The following is a 22,304-nucleotide window of genomic DNA, read 5'->3' on the forward strand; positions in this document are numbered from 1 at the left end:
TGTGACTAACAAAGATATAAACACGCACACGCACACGCACACACATACACATACACACACAATGGAGAGATGTAGAAAAAATTCAAATATTGGATTTATCAGAGGAGACTTAGAAAGATGTATATAAGGAGTGAATAAGTGGGGAATATTATCAGAGACATGAAAACTATATATATATATTTTTTAAAAAGAACCAAATTCAAGTGTCTGAAATAGAAAAATTCACTGGCTGAGCTTAACAACAAATTGGAGAATATAAAAGAAAGAAGAGTTAATTTTAATGACAAATCGATAAAAAATATCCAATTTGAAGAATACAGAGAAAAAAGATTAAAAAACATGAACAGAGTTTCAGTAACCTGTGAGATGTCAAATTATTCCAGATAAAGTGGACAGTGAGTTTGGGTTAGGAAAAAAAAATTAAATAAGTAATGGTTGAAAATGTCCCAATTTTGGTAAAAATCATCAAGCAACATTTAAAGAATCTCTATGAAACCCGAGCAGGTTAAATGTAAAGAAAACTATATCTAGGCCTATCAGACTAACCTGCTGAAAGTCAAAGATAAAGTGAAAAATCTAAAAGGCAGCCAGAGAGAAGAGATATTACATACTGAGGATAATGATACAAATGTTTGATTTCTCATCAGAAACAATGGAGACCAGAAGACAGTAAATGTCATAAAGTACTGAAAAGAAAAAAAAAATCCATACCTGTCAATTCTGAATTTATATCTAGTAAAAATATCCTTTAATATAAATGAAAATAAAAACATTTTCAGATAAATTAAAACTGAGTGAATTTGTTGCCAGCAGATAGCAACATAAAAAAAGCTAAAGGAAGTTTATAGGTTGAAGGGAAATGAGTCGAGATGGAAACTTGAATTTATAGGAAGAAGAGAACTATTAATGGTAAATATGTAGGTGAATATAAAGACCATCTCTTTTTACTTCTTTCTTTAATATGAAGGTGAAGGAGATGGTAAATGAATTATTCTATAGAACATCACAGATTAAGCCTTGCTCAAATGGAGCACCATAAATACTGTCATTCTTTAAGTCACTATCACTTTCTATAGGAAGTAATTTGTTTCTTTTAAATGTATCATCTGTACTATTAATAAATGTTTCTAGACAACTATTAAAAAAAGTCATACATTTCTTTTTATACAGAAAACATGAATAACTTCTTCAGTCTTACAGGAATTTTTTTCAGGCTAAATATAATGTAGCATTAATGATAAAGTAGGTTTTGAAGTACATAAAAATATTGAAGTTGCTATTTTCAAACTTAAAATTAAATAATAGTTATCGTGAGCTTTTCATTGTTTTGAATTTTCAGACTTCATATTCACCTGGACTCCAGTTTCAGCTCGAATAAATGCATCTATTACTGTAAGATAATCATTTATTCATCTTACAAAATGCACTATCACTAAAGTTTCACATAATCAAAGGTAGGCATCAGTTTCATGCATTAGACTGAAATTATCATACTATGAATAGCTGACGTATATTATCATGTAGGAAATCTTTGTTTATAGTGAATCAACTCACATCAGAGGTCAAAACTGAAGTCTTCAGAAACACATTAAACTCAAAGCACTAAACACATTTCACTACCTTTCTGAGTAGTTATCTTTTTCTCTGCAGGTTTAGCTGAGGTATGGTCTAAATTACCAACAATTCAAAGCCTTTTTCGGAATTTCTGCATGCATTTGGGTGCTCTAGGCTTTTGTCATTTCAAAGATCTTAAAAAACAAAATCATGTAAAAATATTTCTGACTTATTTTGGAAGTGCTATTACACAAATTACTTTACAAAATCCTTAAAAATGACTGAAAAAAAAAAAAAAGAAAAAGGTAGCAAGCAGCAACAGCAGAACCAAATGTATGTATAAACCATAAAGAACTGTAGGCGAAAAAGTGAAAAGGTGGAGTGGTTCTGGAAGAGCAGTGGGCTTCCCATTCAACTTGGAAGTACCGTTAGTTAAAACCTCACCCATGCTTTTAATCCGTATTCATTACAAGTTGGTAGATTGCTAAAAATGAATTGATAATTATAACAATTTCCCAATGAAACGACTATTTGTGGGTGAAGACTGAATGAAACCTTGTTAACATATGCCTCAAAATAACACTAAAGCTGCTTAAAATTCAGCAACAATTATACTCCTACAGAAATCAAAGTTCTCTTTTAGTTTCTAAATATCTTTATTTATTTCCTGAATATTTTAATTGGCTTTCATTAAAGATGAGGCCAGTTTTTAAAAATCAATCAAATACGAAATGACTCATACTTATCTTAATAAAATGTGTTTTCTACATGGCTAAATAAAATTAAAAAGAGGAAACATTTATTATTTGCCAAATAAATGCTGCTTATGAGATATGAGAACTTCCTGTAAATGATTTTCTCCTAAGTGGTAGAAAGCTTTTCGAAGAATCTAGTTAATAAAAGCACAAAATAGCATTGATTAATGTAATTCAAAATGTACATATAACGCTGGCCTTTCCCAACTGCACACAGTTTCTGAAGTCTCATTTAAGATGTCAGTCAGGATAAAGGAAAAGGGGTAAAATGATCCTTTAAATTTTTTTGTGTAATTCTGACCAAGAGGTTATCCCAAGTAGTTGCCCTGGTGAAGTATTTTAATGATGAATACTGCAGATATTCACACAGACCCTTGCACCCTCTGAGTTATTATTAAAGCATTGAAATGACTTCTTTAAAATGAAATTAACCTCAATGACCCACAGTGCTGGAATACAACTGGAAATCTTAGAGATAAGGAGTTACTGATATTATAATAAACTTGGCAACTTGTAAAAATGTCAGAATGAAGGAACTGGTTGAACTGGTCATATGGTAGCATTCTGGGGACCCATAAGTAGTACTTGCCTGGGGTCTTTCTGAATGCTATCTATTGATGGGGATCTCGTGGTGCCATCATCAGCTGGTGCTACGTGCTGAAGTCTGTTATAATTGCACTCTTGCATTCGGTATTGTATTGGCCTGTAGGGCTCCGCATAGGTAGCTGTGGTGTTCAGAGCATAATTATTTCTTTGGTATGTAAGGGTACTTCGTTGGCTGGACGTCCTTTGTAGATTTCCAACACCTACCAGACAACCAACATTTTAGTAAAAGTTAGTATGCTCTCCATGAGGTGATACTTATCAAAGTCAAAATATTTTTAATGTTAAGAAGAATTATAGTTTTTAACAATTATAGAACCTGTTTACTTTTAGATTTTACCAATCTAGCTCATTAGTGCTAAAAAAAGCATTTCCATTTTTAATATATACTAAACATTTATATCATTTTATTAGTAGGAAAGAGCAAAAATCAAACTATAAATCTGCTTACATAATAGTTCTTAATGTTTATTAAGATTCAGTAACAAAACTACATAACATAAGAAAATAAACTAGTCTTAGAAATGACAAAATTTTATAATCTCATTTCAGCAATAAAGAATAAGATATTTAATCTATTTGTAAAACATTGAAACTATCAAACTTTGAACACTTAATGTATACTGGTTACTTATTTTGGTATACATTTTATTTATGGATCTGTGGATTTCGATAACACCAGAAAATTTACTTCACAAGAAAGAAGACTGATATATCAAATTCATCTATAGCTACTCCCCTAAATTACTGCATGATGCTATGTATAAAAGTACTATACACTGCATTTAATCTTTCTTTCCTAATTCTGACAGTAGGTATTCCTCCAAGGATTATATCATATTCCTCTTGCAATTAAAAGGTTTTAACAGCATTATTTCTTAATCCTATTAGTAAAATTCCTCAATATACAGAATATAACAAGTGAAATATTTCTGTACTAACATTCTATTAAAAATTGATACATTCTACTAGAAGAAAAATCCCAGTGGACCAAACTCTGTTTTGGCAAAGAACCAATTCAAATACAGTCTTCTCCCTCCTAGTGTTCTGGGAAATATGTCTCCTAGAGCTGTGCCTTTAGGGAGTTATCACTGTTACCTGGAGTTTATTTGTGGGCATGTTAATAAATCCTTAAAAAAAAATAGGGGCCTCTTGAGACTCCATGAATCAGACCGACAGCACAACCTGGCAGCTTATTTGGCCATGGGCTACAGCTTTTATTCTATCAGCCACTATGATGTGGCATATATGTGTGAGGGTAGGGGTACAAGGGTGTGATGCACTAGTTCCCTATTTTTATAAATGCTTTTATTGCGATCTGTCCCAGATTGCGTCCATCATAAAGATATTTATTTCACATTGTATACTCAAGCATTCAGAGGAAATACAATATTTACAAAAGAGTAACAAAAATACACACTTGGGCTACTTATTTATGCTAAGTCAAAAATAGCCAAGTAACTCATATAGGGATTTTCTCTAAATACACATTCTAGGTGACAAAAATGACAGAGAAATATTCCAACAAAGGCTTTTCTTTCTATATCTAATACCCTTCTAACCCAAGGGTAGTTAGATTTATAGTTCTATAAATTTATTTACGAATTAATAGTATAATCACTATATTCAATGATCAGATTAAACTAAGGTAAAAATATATCACCTATAAACATGTATGAAATGAAGTTCTGCTTTATTGTTTGCTCATCTGCTGTTAACAGCTGCTTTTTCTGACAACCAAATGGACGATGTGACTCCATTCTAACCAGGAACCAGATCTCAATGAAATCCTCCTACTCGTGGGCCCATGAAATTGGGAAACCAGCTAAACAGAGCTGATGCTCACCTGAGCCTGTGCGATACAACGCTGTCTGTGATCCTTGGAGCTCCACAGTTCCGTGGTTTGGGCTGCGGTACACTGGGCTGTAATAGGTCCTCCCCTCATAGATGGGAGTGATGTGCAAGTCTGGAGACACAGTTGAACGAAGGTCTTGCCCAAGCTGGCTGTGTTGACTAGCATAGGAACTCCGCAAGCCTAGGGGCAGGAAAATTACATCATTAAGAAACTGAGAATATTGTGGCGAGGTTAAAAGCCCTAATGATAATCTCAACCAAGAGGACCAAATGTTAAAGTCTAAACTCCAAACATAGCTGAGTTTTACAAAGGAAGAATGCTGGATATGACAAGGACACCATGTACATTTTTAGAACAAAACTTTCTCTTGGCAGCAAAGGTAAATTTTCTAAGAAAAAATAAGAAGAATTATGAAATGATCTGATACTCTGAATTCATTCTCTTAACTGTAAGCTGTTTTATCATGGTAACCAAATAGAGAATGTCTTCTTTCACCAAATGATTTTCATTGTTAAAAACGTACATACAGTGGTTCGTGCCAGTCTCTTCTCCTGCCCTGCCCTACCAAGTAGGTGGTCAGCTCTCTGGGGACAAGGCCCACCATGTCCCACAACTCTTTAAATTCCAACATCAAAGACAACACCTACATAATAGTGCTTAGTAATAAGGGCTAATGTTCAAGAATTGTTTTGAAATATGTCTCTCAATTAATTTACCCAAAATTTTTACGGGAAAACATGAAATCGTATGTTACACAATTTGAAATGTAATCAGTGAACTAACAACATTTAAGTATTATGAAATATTATTTTACTATTAATATCACTGTATTTTTCTTTTTCCTTTAAAATAATTGTTTTTATAGGAACCCACATCCCAGATTGTTTACCTTATTTCTAGTGTGAAGGAAAAGTATAAAGTTAGTACATGAATATTAAATTTGAAAAATTCTTTCATTCAAATTGCTAATAACTAATGTTTACACATGAGACTTGTGATGAAAAAGTAGATTTCAAATCCATTTTATTTTCTTAATAAAAATGAATTAGTACATTCTATACTATGACACGCAGGAGTTTGTGATTTGTCATTATTGGTAAGTAAAATCTTTCACTTGGAAAGAATACCAACTATAGTTACATTCCAAATATGAGCAAGAGAAAGCACAAACACATCGGAAGTTAGTCGGCATGTATTTGCTTTTAAAGGGACTGTAAATAAACATGGTAACTAATTACAAAAAGAGAGCATCATTCACATCCTATTAGCTCAGTTAATCATATCACGACTAAAGGCAAATAGGCTTAAATGTGAGTGATACTTACATGCTGCTTAGTGAGGGGTAGCAAGAAAGTTAATATATAAAGCTTCTAAAATGAATGAATATTATCTACCCTGGACAGAAAAGTGACATGCGAAGAAATCGAATGCACCCACATGGGTTTTAGCTATTGGTTCCTCACTTGCTAAATAAAGATCGCAAGTTTAAACAATCTTGTAATTGGGAGATTATTCAGCCAAACCTTCTCATTTGAAAAGCAAGGAAACCAAGAGCCCAAAAGAAAATGTGACTCATCCCCATCAGAGGTACTTTCTGGTAGGGCTGAGAGGAACCCCCAGGTCAGTGTTCGCTCACTGCACACTCAGCACTGGACATGGTTATCCCTCAAGAGTCAATGAGAAATGGTGTGAGAAACCTTGAACTTGACAGAGCCCTCAGAAAACAAAATTAAAGAACAAGGTTAGCCCATCAGGGGTCCATGGAAGCCAATATAATTCTAAAGATCATGTTATGATTGTTATTCTACCATTCTCATTTGAGAATTTCAGCTTTTTATTATGCACCAGCAGATTTCTCATTCTTCTTAGCAGAGTATAAACTCCATTTCACGGAGTCTGTGAGTATACTGAACAAAATAGTGTAGACATTGTTTTTGTTAATGGTGACATAAAGCAGGCAGGTAAATGTGGCCAGTCCTTGGTAAAATTATCAATACAAGGTGTTATGTCAACAATCGTAGGGCCGCAAACACTCTTGATTCACTGTGAGACTCTCAACATCACTCGCACTTGGCAAAAGGCAAGCTGAGCACTGGCGGTGGCCTCGCCACCCCGTGATGATGTGAAATGAGAATAAAGCATTCTGTACCATTATTAGATTGTTATATTCTCACAGTGTGAGACCTGGCTGGCTTCTTACCTGGAATCCATACAAAATGAAAACTTTTGTAAGCATTTACTGTAATTTCTTGGGAAAGGTAACAAAGTGAGTTTACTTAGAACTACAAAAATTATCCAGTAAATATTCACTTGTTATAAGACTACTAGTGAGATGAAATTACCATATGTGATAGACTACAACGGGAAATAAAAGACAGAATTATAGTGAGTGTAGCACTTTTGTGGTATTAGAAATCTTTGTAAGTAACGTTAACAGTGACTATTACTATTTTTGTTTACCTGCTCATGCATGAAAAAACCCCCACCATAGTCCTATAGATTAACACTTAAAAATTTACAGAAATACATAGCCCCTATAGATTAAGTTAATTTAAACATTATGTGTAGAAAGCCCATTATAATTTAGTACCTTTTAAACTGGAAGACAAGTAATTATGTTCTATATTGTTATTAGAAATAATTTTTCCACGCGTTATTTCCACAGATTGACTTTTAATAATCTTATCACTTCCTCTAAATAAAACACTGATCTTCCACATTAACATTTATCTAACCGATAGTTTCTATTTGCAATTCCACAAATATCTGTAAGTTTATCTATTACAATGATGTGTTCTCTGTGATTTAAAACCTTTATATTTAAGACATTGGAAATAAACATACATTTATCTTCCAAATATAGATTCTTTGTATTCTCCAGACTTTTCTTGACATGCTATCATTAGGATGAAGTGAAAATTTTAGAGCAGATACATTTTTTTGTTGTAGGAAGTTAATTTATACACATATTGTATCATCATTTAAATTATGATTACCAAATATCCGAGTGTCTGAATCTATTACCAAATATTGCTTCAAACTTATAAATTAGGTTATTCTTTTGAAATTAAGAATCATAGCAATAAAAAAAAAATGACATCACTTTCTGAAATAAGAATCAAAAAAGGAAATTCACAAAATAGAATCCACAGTCAGAACAAGTGGGCAGGCAGGTGAGAAACATTTTTAAGGAAATCTTTTGCTTTTTCTGAGGATTGTAGTATTCTAGGAAAAAAAAAAAATCTGGGATAGGCTGGATATAATTCTCCTCCCCCCTGAAACATAAAGTCTAATTTCACTTGTATTGTCGAAGAAGCAGACTTTTTAAACCAAAGGGCCGCATCCATCTCGGGGATAACATGGAGACAGTGTTTATGTGCTCACTTCCTTTCCTGAATTTCCACTTCACTCTTCACAAATTACTGCACAGCTATACATACACAGGGAAGAATACAGAAATCTTCAGAACTATTTATCTTTTAAGGTTTCCTTGGGACACGGAATTTCATAAATGATTCCTAATGCACTTTGCTGCATACTTTTCAGAGGCATGCCAGAAAACATCTAAGCCAAATATGCTCCTCTGATGGTTGAATGAAAAAGAGGTGGTTTCTCCACTAGGAATTTCTTTAAGCTCAAAATCAAGTTCCACATTAATTCTTCATGTAAAATTATTCAATTAGAATATCTCAAAAAGACTTTAGTTTTCCCAGAGGCTGTAAGGATATTAATTTTGCTACACAAAAATATTAAAAAAAATTCTGTGAACACCAAAAACAAAGTCAAAACACAAATTACAAAATGGAAAAATACTTGATAAGTATATTACAAGGGGATAATTTATTTCAAATATAAAAAGCTTTAACAAATTATAAAAATATACAAAAGGGCTTGAACTTTTAGTTTGCAGAAAAGAAATAAAATGGCTGATAAATGTATGAAATCTTCAACCTCCTTCATAACTCAGTAAAGGTCATTTAAAACAATGAGGTACAGCTTTTTATTTACCATATTGGCAAAGATGAAACACTTTGACAATATGTAGTGCAGCAGAAACAGGCACACACAAACTATTGGTGGAAATATAAATCTGTGCCACCTTCCTGGAGGGCAATTTGACAATATTTAAGAACAAATACGCACATATTTTGATGCAGCAATTCAATTTCAAGAAGTGGATCCCATAGTTATCTCAATATATAGGCATAAAAATGCATAAATATATGGCATCATTGTCTCAAAAAGCTAAAAGTAAAAACCTAAATGTCCATTAATAAGGAAGTGACTAAAGAAATTATAATAGGTCTATAAAAATGAGGTCTTAGGAATTTACTGAGAAGGATGTGAAGCTCTCGGACTTAATTAAAAAAAAAAAACACAAAATATACATTATAGAATCCAATCAGCATTAAAGAAAACACAATGTGTGAACATATGTAAATAATGTATACTCTTATACACGTAAACAAACATTCCGGAAGACACGTAAACTGGTAAGTGGGACTGGATGCGGGTAAACAGGAGCTTGAGTCTTTCACTTCTCATTTCATATTTTCTTGAATAGTTTTAATTTTTTTTTTTTACCACTGTGTATATTATTCTAAAAATATAATTTAAAACACTGGTTAAAGATCCATTTCATTTTAATAAAAAGAACAATGTCTATACATTATATAGGAAACCCTCCATGAAAACAGCCTGAAGGGAATGGCTGTAAAATCAAGGGCCTGGCTGGTGTCTTTTTGATTTAATCTGAGTGGTGTTTGAAGGCAGTTCATCAGTTTTGTGCATTTCCCACTGGGATGCTAAAATACAGCAGTTGATGAGAAAATCCATATTATAGTCTAAACTATTAAAGCATTTAGAAAAATTAATTATTTAAACAGACATTCTGATATCATCTACATAACTTACGGGTGCGTGGTAGGCCTAGCTGGTGAAAAATCTTTCATTAAAGAAAAAACAACAACAACAACAAAAACCACAACCAAGAAACAGCTTAAAGTCCAATTCTTCTAAAATACAAAAAAGTACCTTTTATATCTAGCAATGTGAAGGGGAAAAATGTAATCATTGCAAAGGAGTTCTGATGATATAAATATATCTAATTTCATGCATTAAGAATTATAAACCCTGAAAGATAAGTCAGCCTGAAGTCTGCAGTGTAAATTTTGAGATAAACATGAGTTTTTCCACATTTTGCTTTGTTCAAGAACGGCTGCATGGACGAGTTCCTCACTGAGCTTTACGGAGCGCTGTCCCCTTGTACTCACCTGTCAGGCTGTCGGGCCGAGGTGGAACCATCCTCTCATATATTTCATACTGCTGCTGTCCAAATTGTTCCATGTCGTGAACAGTCCTTTGCAGTGAGGGACCCAGATGCTGTGGTACGGCGGTCATCCCTGAGCGTTTGGGGGATGACGACCCCACCTGGCCTTGGGATGGGGAAGCTACTCGAGTCTGTGCATCTGTCAGGGTCAGTGGGGACCCCACTCTGGCAGAGGTTTGGTACTGAGGGGTTGGTCCATTGGGATTGGCAGTCTGCCGGGAAGTGACTGACCCAATCCGACGTACAGCTGCCGGGGAGGCGGGTCTCTGAGCAGAGTACGGAGATGCTGCCCGCTGAACAGGTAATGTGGTGGAGGAATATGCACTGGGGTTCAGTGGTCGGGAGTCGGTCACTGACGGAGAGCCAAATCCAGTACCCAGAGAAGTTCTCAGTGACCCCCTTGAAGGAGACACGCCTGTGCTGATAACATAAGAAGGAGACTGTGCTCTAGATGGAACTGAACTAACTCTTCTCATGGCCCGATTGGCTACTGATGGCTGATGAAAGGGGGGAAAAAAGAGAATGGGTTTATCCAGGGTTTTGTGTCCATTGTCATTACAGAAAAAATATGCACATAGCCTGCTATAATGTGATTATTTTAGGCATATAAGATTCTTTTTCTTGTTATGCTTTAGAGCTGGATCTTAATATTTCCTTATTGCGCTTTTCTTGTTCTACATCTCTTTTGGTAGCTTAATCTCTACCTTTCCCCTTTCGGAATACTAAAATCAACCAGTAAGAGAGACCTAAAGACAGTTAACATTAACATTCCTTTTTCTTTTGTCTGTACATTTTTTACCCCCTTGCCTGTGCATTTTTCACAGTACATAAAATGTTATATTGCAAGTGTGAAGCATCACTGGAGCAATGTACTTATTTTGTTCCCTGTGAGTCAAAGTTTGGCCAAGGTAATGCATTTCTGTAAAACAAAAACATTTTTTTTTTTTTTTAATACATCAAAGCTAATGTAGCTAGAGGACTATCTATAATTGTTTTGTCTTTCTGGATTGGCCCCATTAACCAAAGGAATGTGTTCCTGCATTGTGGAATAAATGAATATTTGGATAGGGCCCGAGGTTCAATGCTCTCCTCTGTGAATTTACTCTCACAGGACAGCTTGTTTGCACAGGTGCTAATAGCCAAATATGCCTCTTTTAGCTCTACTGTGGATTCTAGTGATTTCAGCCATTTATTTCTACCCCCTTTGAACTATGTGATCTTATCTTTAGCTGGCGGATTTTAAATCAATACAAATGCCAATCTCTGCTGGGTCCTTAGCCTAGTCAGCAGGAAAAGACCAGAATGGGAAATGAAGAACATTTCTGCCATGGATGGTCCTTGTATGAATTGATAGACTCCTGCAAACACTAGGTCTCCGATCCCTTTCTTGATTCAATACAGCAATGAAGAATGGTAACTGAACTGGGGCAGTGGCCTGAAGAGAACAGGCATGGGAACACTAGGGTACTGGGTTACGAGCCCAGGGCCAGGCTGCTCTGAATCTCCTTAGTGGCTGCTGGAACACGGTTGCCATCGACCCCCTTTCACTTTTAGTTAGGGCAATAAGAGAAGAAAAAGGGATAAGATGCGTACTTTGTACACTACTAGATGCCATAAGAGGAAGCATACTTAGTTTCCAGGAGTCACGAGCTACTGGGCTGGCTGAAACACCTGCTCTGAGACCTCATGTGTGTTCAAACTCAGCAATTTTAGAAAGGCAATAGTGACAAACTGGAGAAGATAGGAGGAGGAAACGGAATTGTAAATAAAGAAAAAGGCAAGAAAGGGAGTTTAAAAATGAATTGACCGTAGGAAAAGTAAAGTCTGACTTGGGTTTTACTAATAATGGTAAAAATAAGAAAATCCCACCTATGAGCTCTTTATTACAAAAATGGATCATATTTGGCCCAAATAGCTAGAAAATGTGTTCCCAGAGTACATGCAAATTAAGTTTTAGAGGCTGCCCCCCATCCCATTGCAACTCAATTCTTCAGCTCTAGGAACAAAATCAACTTACCGTAAGTTAAAAAAAAAAAAAAAAAAAAAAAGGAGGGAGGGGTAACTACCACTTTCAGGTGAATAAAAAAGGCAATTTCTGTAGCTAAGATGATGATTATTCAAAGTGTGACTTTGGACCTGTTGACACAGAAATTCACCTAGGCTAATGAGCTCCTGTAAGCATTTACACTAAAATTTCTCAAACTGTTCCATCAAAGCATTCCTAACAGCAAAGGAGTGAATGTATAATCTAAGGACTGGGGGTGCACCTTGAAGTAGCTTTGTTACAGGCTCCAGATTTCCCATTTTAGCTTAAAAACTGATGTACTATATTTGTGTTTGTTTACATATAGAAATGTTTCTCATTACTTATTTCCCCTAAATAGTTGAGCCAAAGTTGTATTGTGTTTCTCCTTTGGCACTGGGAACCCCAGCCCACATGGTGGTAACGTCAGGGCTTCCTGCATGGCATTATGAGATTAGTGTTCGCCTAACTTCTTCGACCATTCTGTCATTTCTGAGCTCTAAAGAAATCACTGGGATACTTGGACACATAGTTATCTTCACTGATTACTTCTGGAATATGCTGGTAGACTGATGTGAAAAAAAGTGGCAATGACTGAGGATCTAAATTTTATAAATATATGTACAATTACTATTTTTCGACTCAAGTTAGAAAACTCTAACTCAACGGAATTGTTATGCTTCTACACAATGACTATCTATAGGAAGGAATTTCTATAGGAAAGAAATGTATTTTCAGGGAACCATTCCAATGATGAAGGCAAAAACCTTGGTTAGACTAGGCCAGTTCTGTTTTCTGCAGGTGTGGGAATAGTGCTCTGCCCTCTGGGACTCTACGGTACATTTTGGCTCTAGTAAAAGTTGGAAATCATAACCTCTCAGGGACCACAGCATTCCACGCAGCGCGCTCACACTCCCCTGGACTCTTCCCCTCATGTCAAACTTGCTGCTTTCCAGTGAATTCTTCTTCTGTCTGAACTTTATCAGAATTCATTAATAGGAGCTAACTATTAGAAATTAACATTTTTAGGTTTCATGTCTAAAAGTTCCTTAACATCATAGACTCGCACAGTGTAAAATGATTTTCCTATTATACCCATTCTATAAATTCAAAATTGTACGTATTAATTTTACTTTTAAAAGAACATGTATAACAGAAATTCAGTTAGGAGGGTATTTCTTTACAAGGATCTTGATGTGTTTGGTTTACCTGAACCAATGTTTGTCCTTCAGCTCTTGAATTCCTCACCAAATGGTTATTAGTTGATCCTATGAATGAATGTTGTGGTCTATTATCTGCCTTACTCAAGTTTAGGCTGTTGTGGAAACTTCCTGCTTCCTGGTATCCACTGTCAGAATAGGAATTCATTTGCGTTGAACTTCTTGAGTTACCCAATGATCCTGTAGGAATGAAACGAGCAGGAAAATATCTTTACTTTACACTTCTCATGCTCATTATCAAAAATAAAATATTAATAGTAAATCTAATATTTAAAAGATAATACAACAGACCCTCACTTTCATGGAGAGATGTCTGTTCTGGTGAATAGAGGGTGCCTTGCTCTGGCTCTGTCCTGATGAGATAGTTGTTGGGATGGACAGTGTCAGAAACTCTAGGTTTGTTTACACTGGTATTTGGCACATCTGTAAGAAGATTAAGTTTGGTTAGCCAAATCTAAGAATAGTATTACAAAAAAATTGCTAAAAAAAAAAAAAGTTTCAGATATTTATCAGTAGCACGTTATAATCTATATGTTAATATAAGACTGTTTTCATCTTCAACTGCACTATCATTTTGAGTCTTTTCTGTAAGAAAGTGTTCCATATACTCAGTTTATTAATATATTTTGCTAAATTTCATGTTGTTCATCATGATTACTCACATCTCAGGTGACTTCTCCCAAGAAGATTAACAGACTCTGAGTGAGAATGGTGGCCATGTATTTAAAAAGATCTATACCTCAGACTTTTGAAACGAAAATTTGCATGGTGTTCATATTATCGAGCAAGATGACGAAACTTCTGAAGGAAGGTCTAACTTTTCATGCCATATTAATTATGTCTAAAATCAGTGGAATTCTGTATAGAGTTTTCAGAGTTGCCAACAATGGAAACTTTAATTTCTTATCCTTTTGTTTTTTAATTTTTCAGTCTGTCTTTCTAAATTAACACAGGCCAATCTAACCTGATTATTGATTCTTCTAGCCAAATCTCTCCCATTATCTTGATTGTCAAACATACCACTTTACCATCTTGAACTTAAAGACAAAACAATTTATCTTCTTTTCTCCTATTCCAACTTGTTTTTTTATGCTGTAAATTTAAGTGATATAGATTATACTGCTTTTTTCCCCCAATTTCATTCAAATATGTCTTTTCTCTAGTATCTTCAAAATATATTTGCCCATGTTCTGATTATCTTTAAAAGTCTGTCCTTAAATTTGTTCCTAAGGTTGCTAACAAACATTTTTTTTCAGAAATGCTACTTCATTCTCACTTCAAAGATTTAAATTAAGTCTGTATCACATTCTGAGTTCAACACTCAAGCCTAATAGGATTTCAGTGTCTTCATTTGTCTTTCCTTTCTGACTTTTTTCCTTTAATTATTTAAGGCCTTACTATATGCTAGGCCTTAGAAACATAGCAATGAGAAAAGACAGGGGGTGTGTGTGTGTGTGTGTGTGTGTGTGTAGAGAGATTAAGAAGGAGAGGGAATATGAATGAACGACACCATCTGGGGGAAAGGAGCTTAGGAAAAATTTCATAAAGGAAGTAAGATCTAAGAAGTACCCACTTATCGCAGGAGGCTAGCTTATCCATTCTTTATAGCACTTTTAACTCTCTCTCCCCAGTAGAATATAAGCTCAGTGCAGGCAAGGACTTCTTTCTGGTTTGTTTGCAGTTGCTCCTAGGTGTTTAGGACATGTCCATAGAACTCAGTAGATGCCCAGTAAATATTTGTTGGACAAATTCCCATTAAGAATGGCAGCTTCTCTATTTTGAGTACTGATTCATACCTGGCATTGTGCTGTGGGTTTACTTTACTGTGTTCAATAAAGTCTGTTACGTGAAGGGAAGTAAAACTTTTAGCTAGTGCTGATCAAGCTAGTTTGGAAACTGAATACCAGGTTTATAAGAGAACTGGGAAATCCCACTACATTTTAACTTGATGTCAAATTCAATCCGAGGTTTTGTTTCCTAGCCTCCAGAAAGATTTGCTAACATTCTTAATATAGGTTTTTAACAACCTGTCTCCTGATTTACCATTTGACATTATACTTGTAGGCGGCAGACGTCTATGACAATTCTGAATTCCTAAGTCTGAAATTTCAGTAAAGATTACAGATGTTCTATGGTTTCCCTGTACATGCTGAGACATGATTTTAGGTCTCTATCAAACTGATGATACTGGAGAGTAATCTGCCTCATTTGTAAATCTTCTAATAGGAGTTTCCAGAGTTCTAAACATTCTTATACAGCAATTCTTGAAGGAGTTTTACTAAAGATTAAGTAAAATACACAGTTTGCTAGGCTAGAAGACTTTTATAGGGAACCGGAGTACCTGGAAACAGCTATATAAGAGATGGCCTGCAATCAGAGCTATGCAGCAGCACATTTTTTTGTTTCATACAGGAATGAAACGCTGGAAAATCAAATATGAAACGGCAACCAAGTATAGATAAAGAAGTATCACTGTGGTAACTTTAAGACTGCTCATACATACATACATACGTGTGTGTGTGTGTGTGTGTGTGTGTGTATATATATATTTTTTTTTTTAAAGAAAAAAGATGTTTAGTTAGTTCTTAGTTTCAGCTTTAGTACAAGGTAAAACCTGAGACACCAACACATTAAAGCTTTTGGCTTGGAAACACTAGGTGGCATGCAGTGTCAAGACCCAAAAAATTATCACCAAGGAAACGAAAATCCATTAGAGTTCTGTGTATGCCTTCACCTTTAAAAAATAAAAAACTACTGTGAGCTATTATTTAAATAAGAAAGAGAAATAGGCACCCTCAACAGCTATACCTCAGCAATTGTGTCTCTTTATCCAATGGAACATTTTCTCACAAACCACGTGACAAGCAATTGTGCCCACTTAAACTCTTCCTTAAGAGAAGCTATTTAAAATAACTGTAAACAGAGCAATCACAAATTGTGTTATACATGATTCTACACTGGTCACCCTAATAATAAAACTTAACAGAATTAGTATCATAAAGAATACAAAAACAAACAAAATTACCCACACAGTAATATAACTATGTACCCTCTAAATGTTACTATGTGCTTCTTATATTTTTAAATGCGATGCCTCTGAAAATAGAATATAGAAAAGGACATTGAGATCGCTAACGAGGACAAGAAAATAATAAATTCTCATGTCCTCGAAATCCAATTTGAAGATCTAAAGAGCTGGGTTTAGAGAACAGGCTATAGATTTTGTGCTTTTTCTATGAGTAAATATAAAAGTTAAAGTTTTAAAAAGTTGATATGAGATTTATTTAATATAAATTATAAAACAACTGAATTCTATAACATAATAAGTCATTTTTCTATAGTGGAGCACAATGATAATGTGTATTGACAAAGACAAAAAGATACTGAAGTCTCTTTCGCATCATTAAAAGTTAAATTGTCTTCAAAATGGTTTTATTATCATTAACTTTTTCTTTGAAAATCTGTAATTCACAAGTTCTATACACACATAAATTTATGTATACACAGTCACTATACCTCAGGTAAACAGAAGACCCAATTCCTAATTACTGAATAAAGTGCTACTAGTAGTATGGTAAAGTTCACAGTTATTAATGATGCATTGTTTTTGCAATCTTTAAAAACATCTGCTGTATGGAATGGAAGGAGACACTAGTTAAAATTCACCAGAGAAACCACAGGATAGGATGGGGTTCATCACCTCATGGTCAATGCTGTAAATTATTATTAAATAGTTGGCATGTTGTAATGTAGCACAATCAGAACAAAACCGAGAAGCATTTTTATGAGTTAAAGTGGCAAAATGTGAATCCTACTTCTTTAATCTATGTACTGAAGAACATGTTACTTAAAAAAAAAAAAAATCACAAACATGTTTTCTGGGACACAAGAATTATACACTATGGGGCATTTTCAAACACTAAATTAACATCTTCTAAGAAAATGCATTTCTAAAAATATAGGACTAGAACAAATTTCAAGGTAGACAGAATAAAATAAACTCTGTGTTTAAGATAGGGAGATTATTGGAAGCATGGTCCTTCTTGCCTATCACATCTCGTCTGAGTGCCTCAATATTGCAAAAAAAAAAAAAAAGGCAATTAATTAGAAAAAGTAGGTTACAACTAAAAATATATTATTGGGTAAAGGACAATAATGCTGTAGGGCTATAAAAATTTGTTATTATCTAGCCCATTAAGCTCATAATAAAATATGAAATACAAAGTGAATTATTTTATCTTTTCTGTGATGTGCCTCCCAAATATATATCAAGTGTGCATAAAAAATATACTCAGTAAAAAGTCTAAGGCCTCTCTCTAAATAACTTAAAATTATTAGAATACTTCTACGTGTCTTACTGTTTATGCTAGATAAAATGATGGAGGTTTGTACTGTGGGTAAAATCAAGACCTGGAAGATGGTCCCCAAAACAACTTCTCTTCAGTAATATCTCTGATGTTTAAGATTCATTTCTACAACAGGTAACTTTATTATTGGAGGTAGCGAGATCATTGGGAAACATTGTTTCAGAGTGAAAATGTAAACAGGGTGATGGAAACATAAAGCATAAGAACATCTCTTTGGTCCACAGAAGATACAGATGGATGTTGATCATATTTTAAGAATATTACAAATACTTGGAGTTGGCTGACTCAAATATAAACTACTATATACATATGGTATCCTTTAAAAGTTGGGTTTTAATGGAAGTAGACTTATGAGAATAGGCAGAAAACCATGTTTCCTGAAACTATTCCTACTCTGGTTCTCTCTTAAGTATATCTAGGTTCTTGGGTTTTACATATGCTTATACTATCTTCTAAATGTTAAGATACTGGCTCTAAAAATTTTATTCATCAAGAAAATGTTTTGTGAAAAATCTTGGGAAAAATTAATGAAGCATCTTCTAGTTCACTTTAAATCTTTCTCTAAACATCAACTAATCTGCCTTGAAGTCCACTAGAAAAGCTGGATTCAGTTTCATAGTTTAAACAAACTTTGTGAGTCTGTAAAAACTGCTATAAAGTGTTTTAGCTTTGTGCTTTTTATTTTTATTTATTTATTTATTTATTTTTGTAATTTTAGTTTATGATCAGAAAGATCTCCTGGTCATAAATATTTTAAAATTCCTGAACTCTGTTCAGGGATACAAAATGATTAAAAATAATTTTCAGAAAGTAGGAACAAATAGGCATATTAAGATGAGTTTTTATTAAATATTTTTAGTCTGGGTACTAATTAAAATACAGATATACTCTATATCTATAAGAGGAAAACTAGAAAACTAAAAGAACAAGTTTAAAAATATAAAGAAGAAAATAAATGGATCACACATGTGAAGTATACAACACTGAGTGAGAGGTCATGGAACTCTCACTTCCAATAGAGACAGTGGAAAAAATAAGGTATTCACTGTCATGTAAAAAGTCAGTGGTCTATGGAAAAATAAGTGCTCAATAATTGCTCTAAAATATTTTTTCAAAACACATTTTATTCCTTTTAGGAAAAACATGCTACCAAATATAGAAATGGAATATTTGATTGTGGGAGATACAAGACAGGGACCTTATGTTAAAGAAAAAAAAAAAAAAACCTTCCTAAAAAACCCCATACATACATAATGAAATAGCTCTTCTGAAACTAAGTTTTTCTATACTCTTCCACTGGATTATCTTTTTCGGTAAAGATTATTGAGATGAAGCTAAATGCAGACTAATTTTAGCAAAGAATGAAATATGGAGTCATTGTTGGTAGCCTGTCTGATGTTTCCCAAAGCAATAACTGTAAACTGAGGAAGCGTGGCTCTGTATGGCTGTGTGGCTCTGTGTGTTGAGAAGGTGGTAATGTAAAAAGAGGAGCTTCTTGATTTGACAGTTTCTACTTCAGATAGTTAATAGAATATTTCTTTACATAACACTGAAAGCATGAGAAAATTTAAATATTGTATGGCTTAGGAACATTCACATACATGTTTGCTAAAGCGAAATGCAAATATTCTTATTTTGTGGCTGTCACCAATGCACATAGTCATAAATATTGAGTTCTAAACTACCGAAGAGGCTGATGCCCAGTACATTACAGGTAATTTTGCTTTAGAAGGATTCATTAAACAAAATCCAAACTATGTGGAAATACAAATTAAATAACATCCACAAGTGGGAAACTCATAGTTGGTCTCATTTTATGTTAGGACTAAACTTCAGAGTACAATTTGCCGGCTTTAATGCATGTCCTCTGATGTACTATTTTGACTCTAATATTTTGAATCTTTTGTTTAAAGAATTTGTATTTAAATTTTCTAAACTTAAAGTTTTCAAATATATATAAAAGTAGATAGAAAAATAAAATTAACCACTTCCCAGTTGTAATTATTACATTATGTAACACTTTTGATGCTCTTTTTCTCTTCTGTTACAGAATTTTAAAACAGATCCCTCACATCAGATCATTTCAACTCTAAATACTTCCATCTGTAGCTCTATAAAACAAGGACTTCATGAAACTACAATTATTCCATAATGCTATAAAATGAGTTCATATTCAAATTTTCCTGATGTCTCAGAAATGTCTTTCTTCAGTTAGCTTGTACTAGTCAGGCTAAAATAAGGTTCAACAACTGTTTGAAAGTGACTGTTACCTAAGTCCCTCAAACCTAAAATGAAGCTCCCATTCTCTCATTTTCATTTTCTTGGCTTACAAGGAAACCATAACAATAAACTCACAGGATGCTCTACATTGTGAATTTGTTGGATGAATTCCCCATCTAAACTTAATATTTCTTACACGCAGAAAGTTAAGAGCTGAAAGCTTTTGGGCCAAACTTTTGTGGTTAGGATACTTTATGGATGGTGCTGTGTACCGCACATCATGTCATATCATCACTTTCATAGGTGCTAAGATTAAACAGCCAATTCAAGTGGGCAGCCTGATCTTACTCTTTTTAAGTTCATCATCAACCTTTCCCCTAAAGCAACGGCTCTCAAATTTGGTTGCACACTGCAATCACCTTGCGCTGGGGTTTAGAAATTACTGTGGAATGAGTCCCATGTCCAGAGATTCCAACTGGTTAACTAAAGTTCTTGTCTGAATATTTTAAAAAACTCCCAAGGTGATTGTAATGTGCAGCTAGAAGTGAGAATATAGAGGTTTTTGCATACTTTGACAATCTTTGCTTCAATCAATTATTTCATTAGGGGATGCAAACTGGTGATATTTCGTATTTTATTTAATTTCATTGTTCTTTCTACATTTATCAGTACGAATTCTTTGGGCATATTTTAGAAATCTTTAGTTAGCTAGTAATGGCTAGGGTTATTTGGTTGTCCTGAAATACAATCTGTATAAGACAGGCAATATAAACTCTTAATTCTTCTCTTTAACTACCAGCAATTAAATTAATTATTAGTAAGGCAGTGGTTTTCAAACTGTAAAGCAGAATGACCTGGGGATCATTAATGACTACTGATGCCTGGTTCAGGTCCCAGACTTTTGTATTTAATTGTGTAGGGGGAGGCATCAAGGTCTATGAGCTCTCTATAGGTGATTTCAATGTTGCAGCAAGGTTTGGGAACCTCTAAAGTGAGATGTTTGTATCCGAATTACCTTCAATGGTGAAAAAAAAAAAAAAGTTTGTGTTTTGCTTGTTTTGGGAGTGGTTCTTGCATTTTTGTTGACAGAAAAATGTATTTGATCATTTTGAGCCATATATAAAAGAGAAAACCGCAAAACTGATAGGAAAATGACAATTTTATTAAATTTCAAAAGCAGGTTGATTTCCCATTTCCATAAGAACTAATCAAATAATAGAATCACTGTAATGCTGAGGTCTCCATGCAATGTTCTGATTTAATGAATACTTAACAATTATTTCTTCAAGTAACTTCACTGTTTAATCTGTCCATAAAGCCTAATAACTTATTAAAATTTAAAATATTCATGAAGACTTACACTCCTATAGTCTGGTAACACTATAAGCAATAAATAGGTATAGGTAGGAATATATATTTGTAGGGACCCATTCAGATCCTGAGAGAGTTGGCATGAATGTTATTTTAAACTAAAAACATTTGAGATTCAACAGATGCAGAAAGAAGCCTTTCTGGAGCTTCTCTTATTTCACTACAAGCAGAAACTTGTAGGAGTGAGGCTGTCATGTTACTCTGGGGAGTTTTATGGCTGAAGGGGGAAAAAAAAAAAACATGGAGAAGACCACCTGCATAAACAAACATTATCACAAACTTTCTTATCTCCAGTTTGTTCCCTAGAAACCCATTTGTTCTTACCCATAGAAACCTTTTCTCCCCGATTAGTTTCTAACTTTAGCCCCTTAGGGAACTACTTTTGTAAGTGTCCACATGCATATTAATACTTTAGATTTTTTTTCTTCTACTGATCTATTATCTGTTAAATGCACAGGCTCCCAGTCACATAACCTAAGAGGGTAGAGGAAAAGTCACCCATTCCACATTGTTAAGCATTTTTGGTGAGCAATTTAACACTATTTGCCCAATAAAAATGTAATAAATAGAGACACTCAGAAATACAGAAAAATTTTTACTACTGTCAAAGTGAAAATTGGAAAAAAACAAAATGTTCACTAATAAGGAACTGGTTACATATGTTTTCTAAACAAAGGACACTCAGCCATTAAAAAGGAGGCAGATCATTATATATTGACAATATAAACTCAAGCATAGTTTTACTGTGTTGTTAAGGGGAAAAAACTGATTCATAAAACAACGTTTAATATATCTTCATTGTCTTAAAAACAAAACGAAACAAACTCAAATGTGTATGGATATTTACACCCCCACCCCCACACATCAGTCTGTGTTTTAGTCCAGAATTTCTTCATACATTATTCACGCGCCTGCATGTATGTGTGTGGCGAGGGTGGGGGGTGGGGCGGGGAGAAGAGGAAGTTGTATGGGGCAATGACCCTGGAATGGGGAGATGTGGAAATGAA

General features: G+C 34.2%; 1 protein-coding gene across 14 annotated transcripts in view; it reads right to left on the reverse strand.

Moving 5' to 3' along the window:
* The window catches only part of PKP4 (plakophilin 4), a 215,294-nt gene that overhangs the window by 42,840 nt on the left and 150,150 nt on the right, over positions 1-22,304 (reverse strand). For 10 of the 14 annotated variants that reach the window (XM_036236114.1, XM_036236110.1, XM_036236119.1 and 7 more), the window contains 5 exons: positions 13,631-13,762; positions 13,329-13,519; positions 10,041-10,593; positions 4,759-4,947; positions 2,899-3,115 (listed from right to left, as the gene is read on the reverse strand). In XM_036236114.1, the coding sequence (XP_036092007.1) occupies positions 2,899-3,115; positions 4,759-4,947; positions 10,041-10,593; positions 13,329-13,519; positions 13,631-13,762 (1,282 nt within the window). The remainder of the gene's footprint in view (positions 1-2,898; positions 3,116-4,758; positions 4,948-10,040; positions 10,594-13,328; positions 13,520-13,630; positions 13,763-22,304) is intronic. The other 4 variants (XM_036236115.1, XM_036236123.1, XM_036236113.1 and 1 more) reach the window with 3 other exon arrangements.

This window comes from Rousettus aegyptiacus, unplaced genomic scaffold, assembly GCF_014176215.1.
Source record: "Rousettus aegyptiacus isolate mRouAeg1 unplaced genomic scaffold, mRouAeg1.p scaffold_m13_p_2, whole genome shotgun sequence".
NCBI lineage: Eukaryota > Metazoa > Chordata > Mammalia > Chiroptera > Pteropodidae > Rousettus > Rousettus aegyptiacus.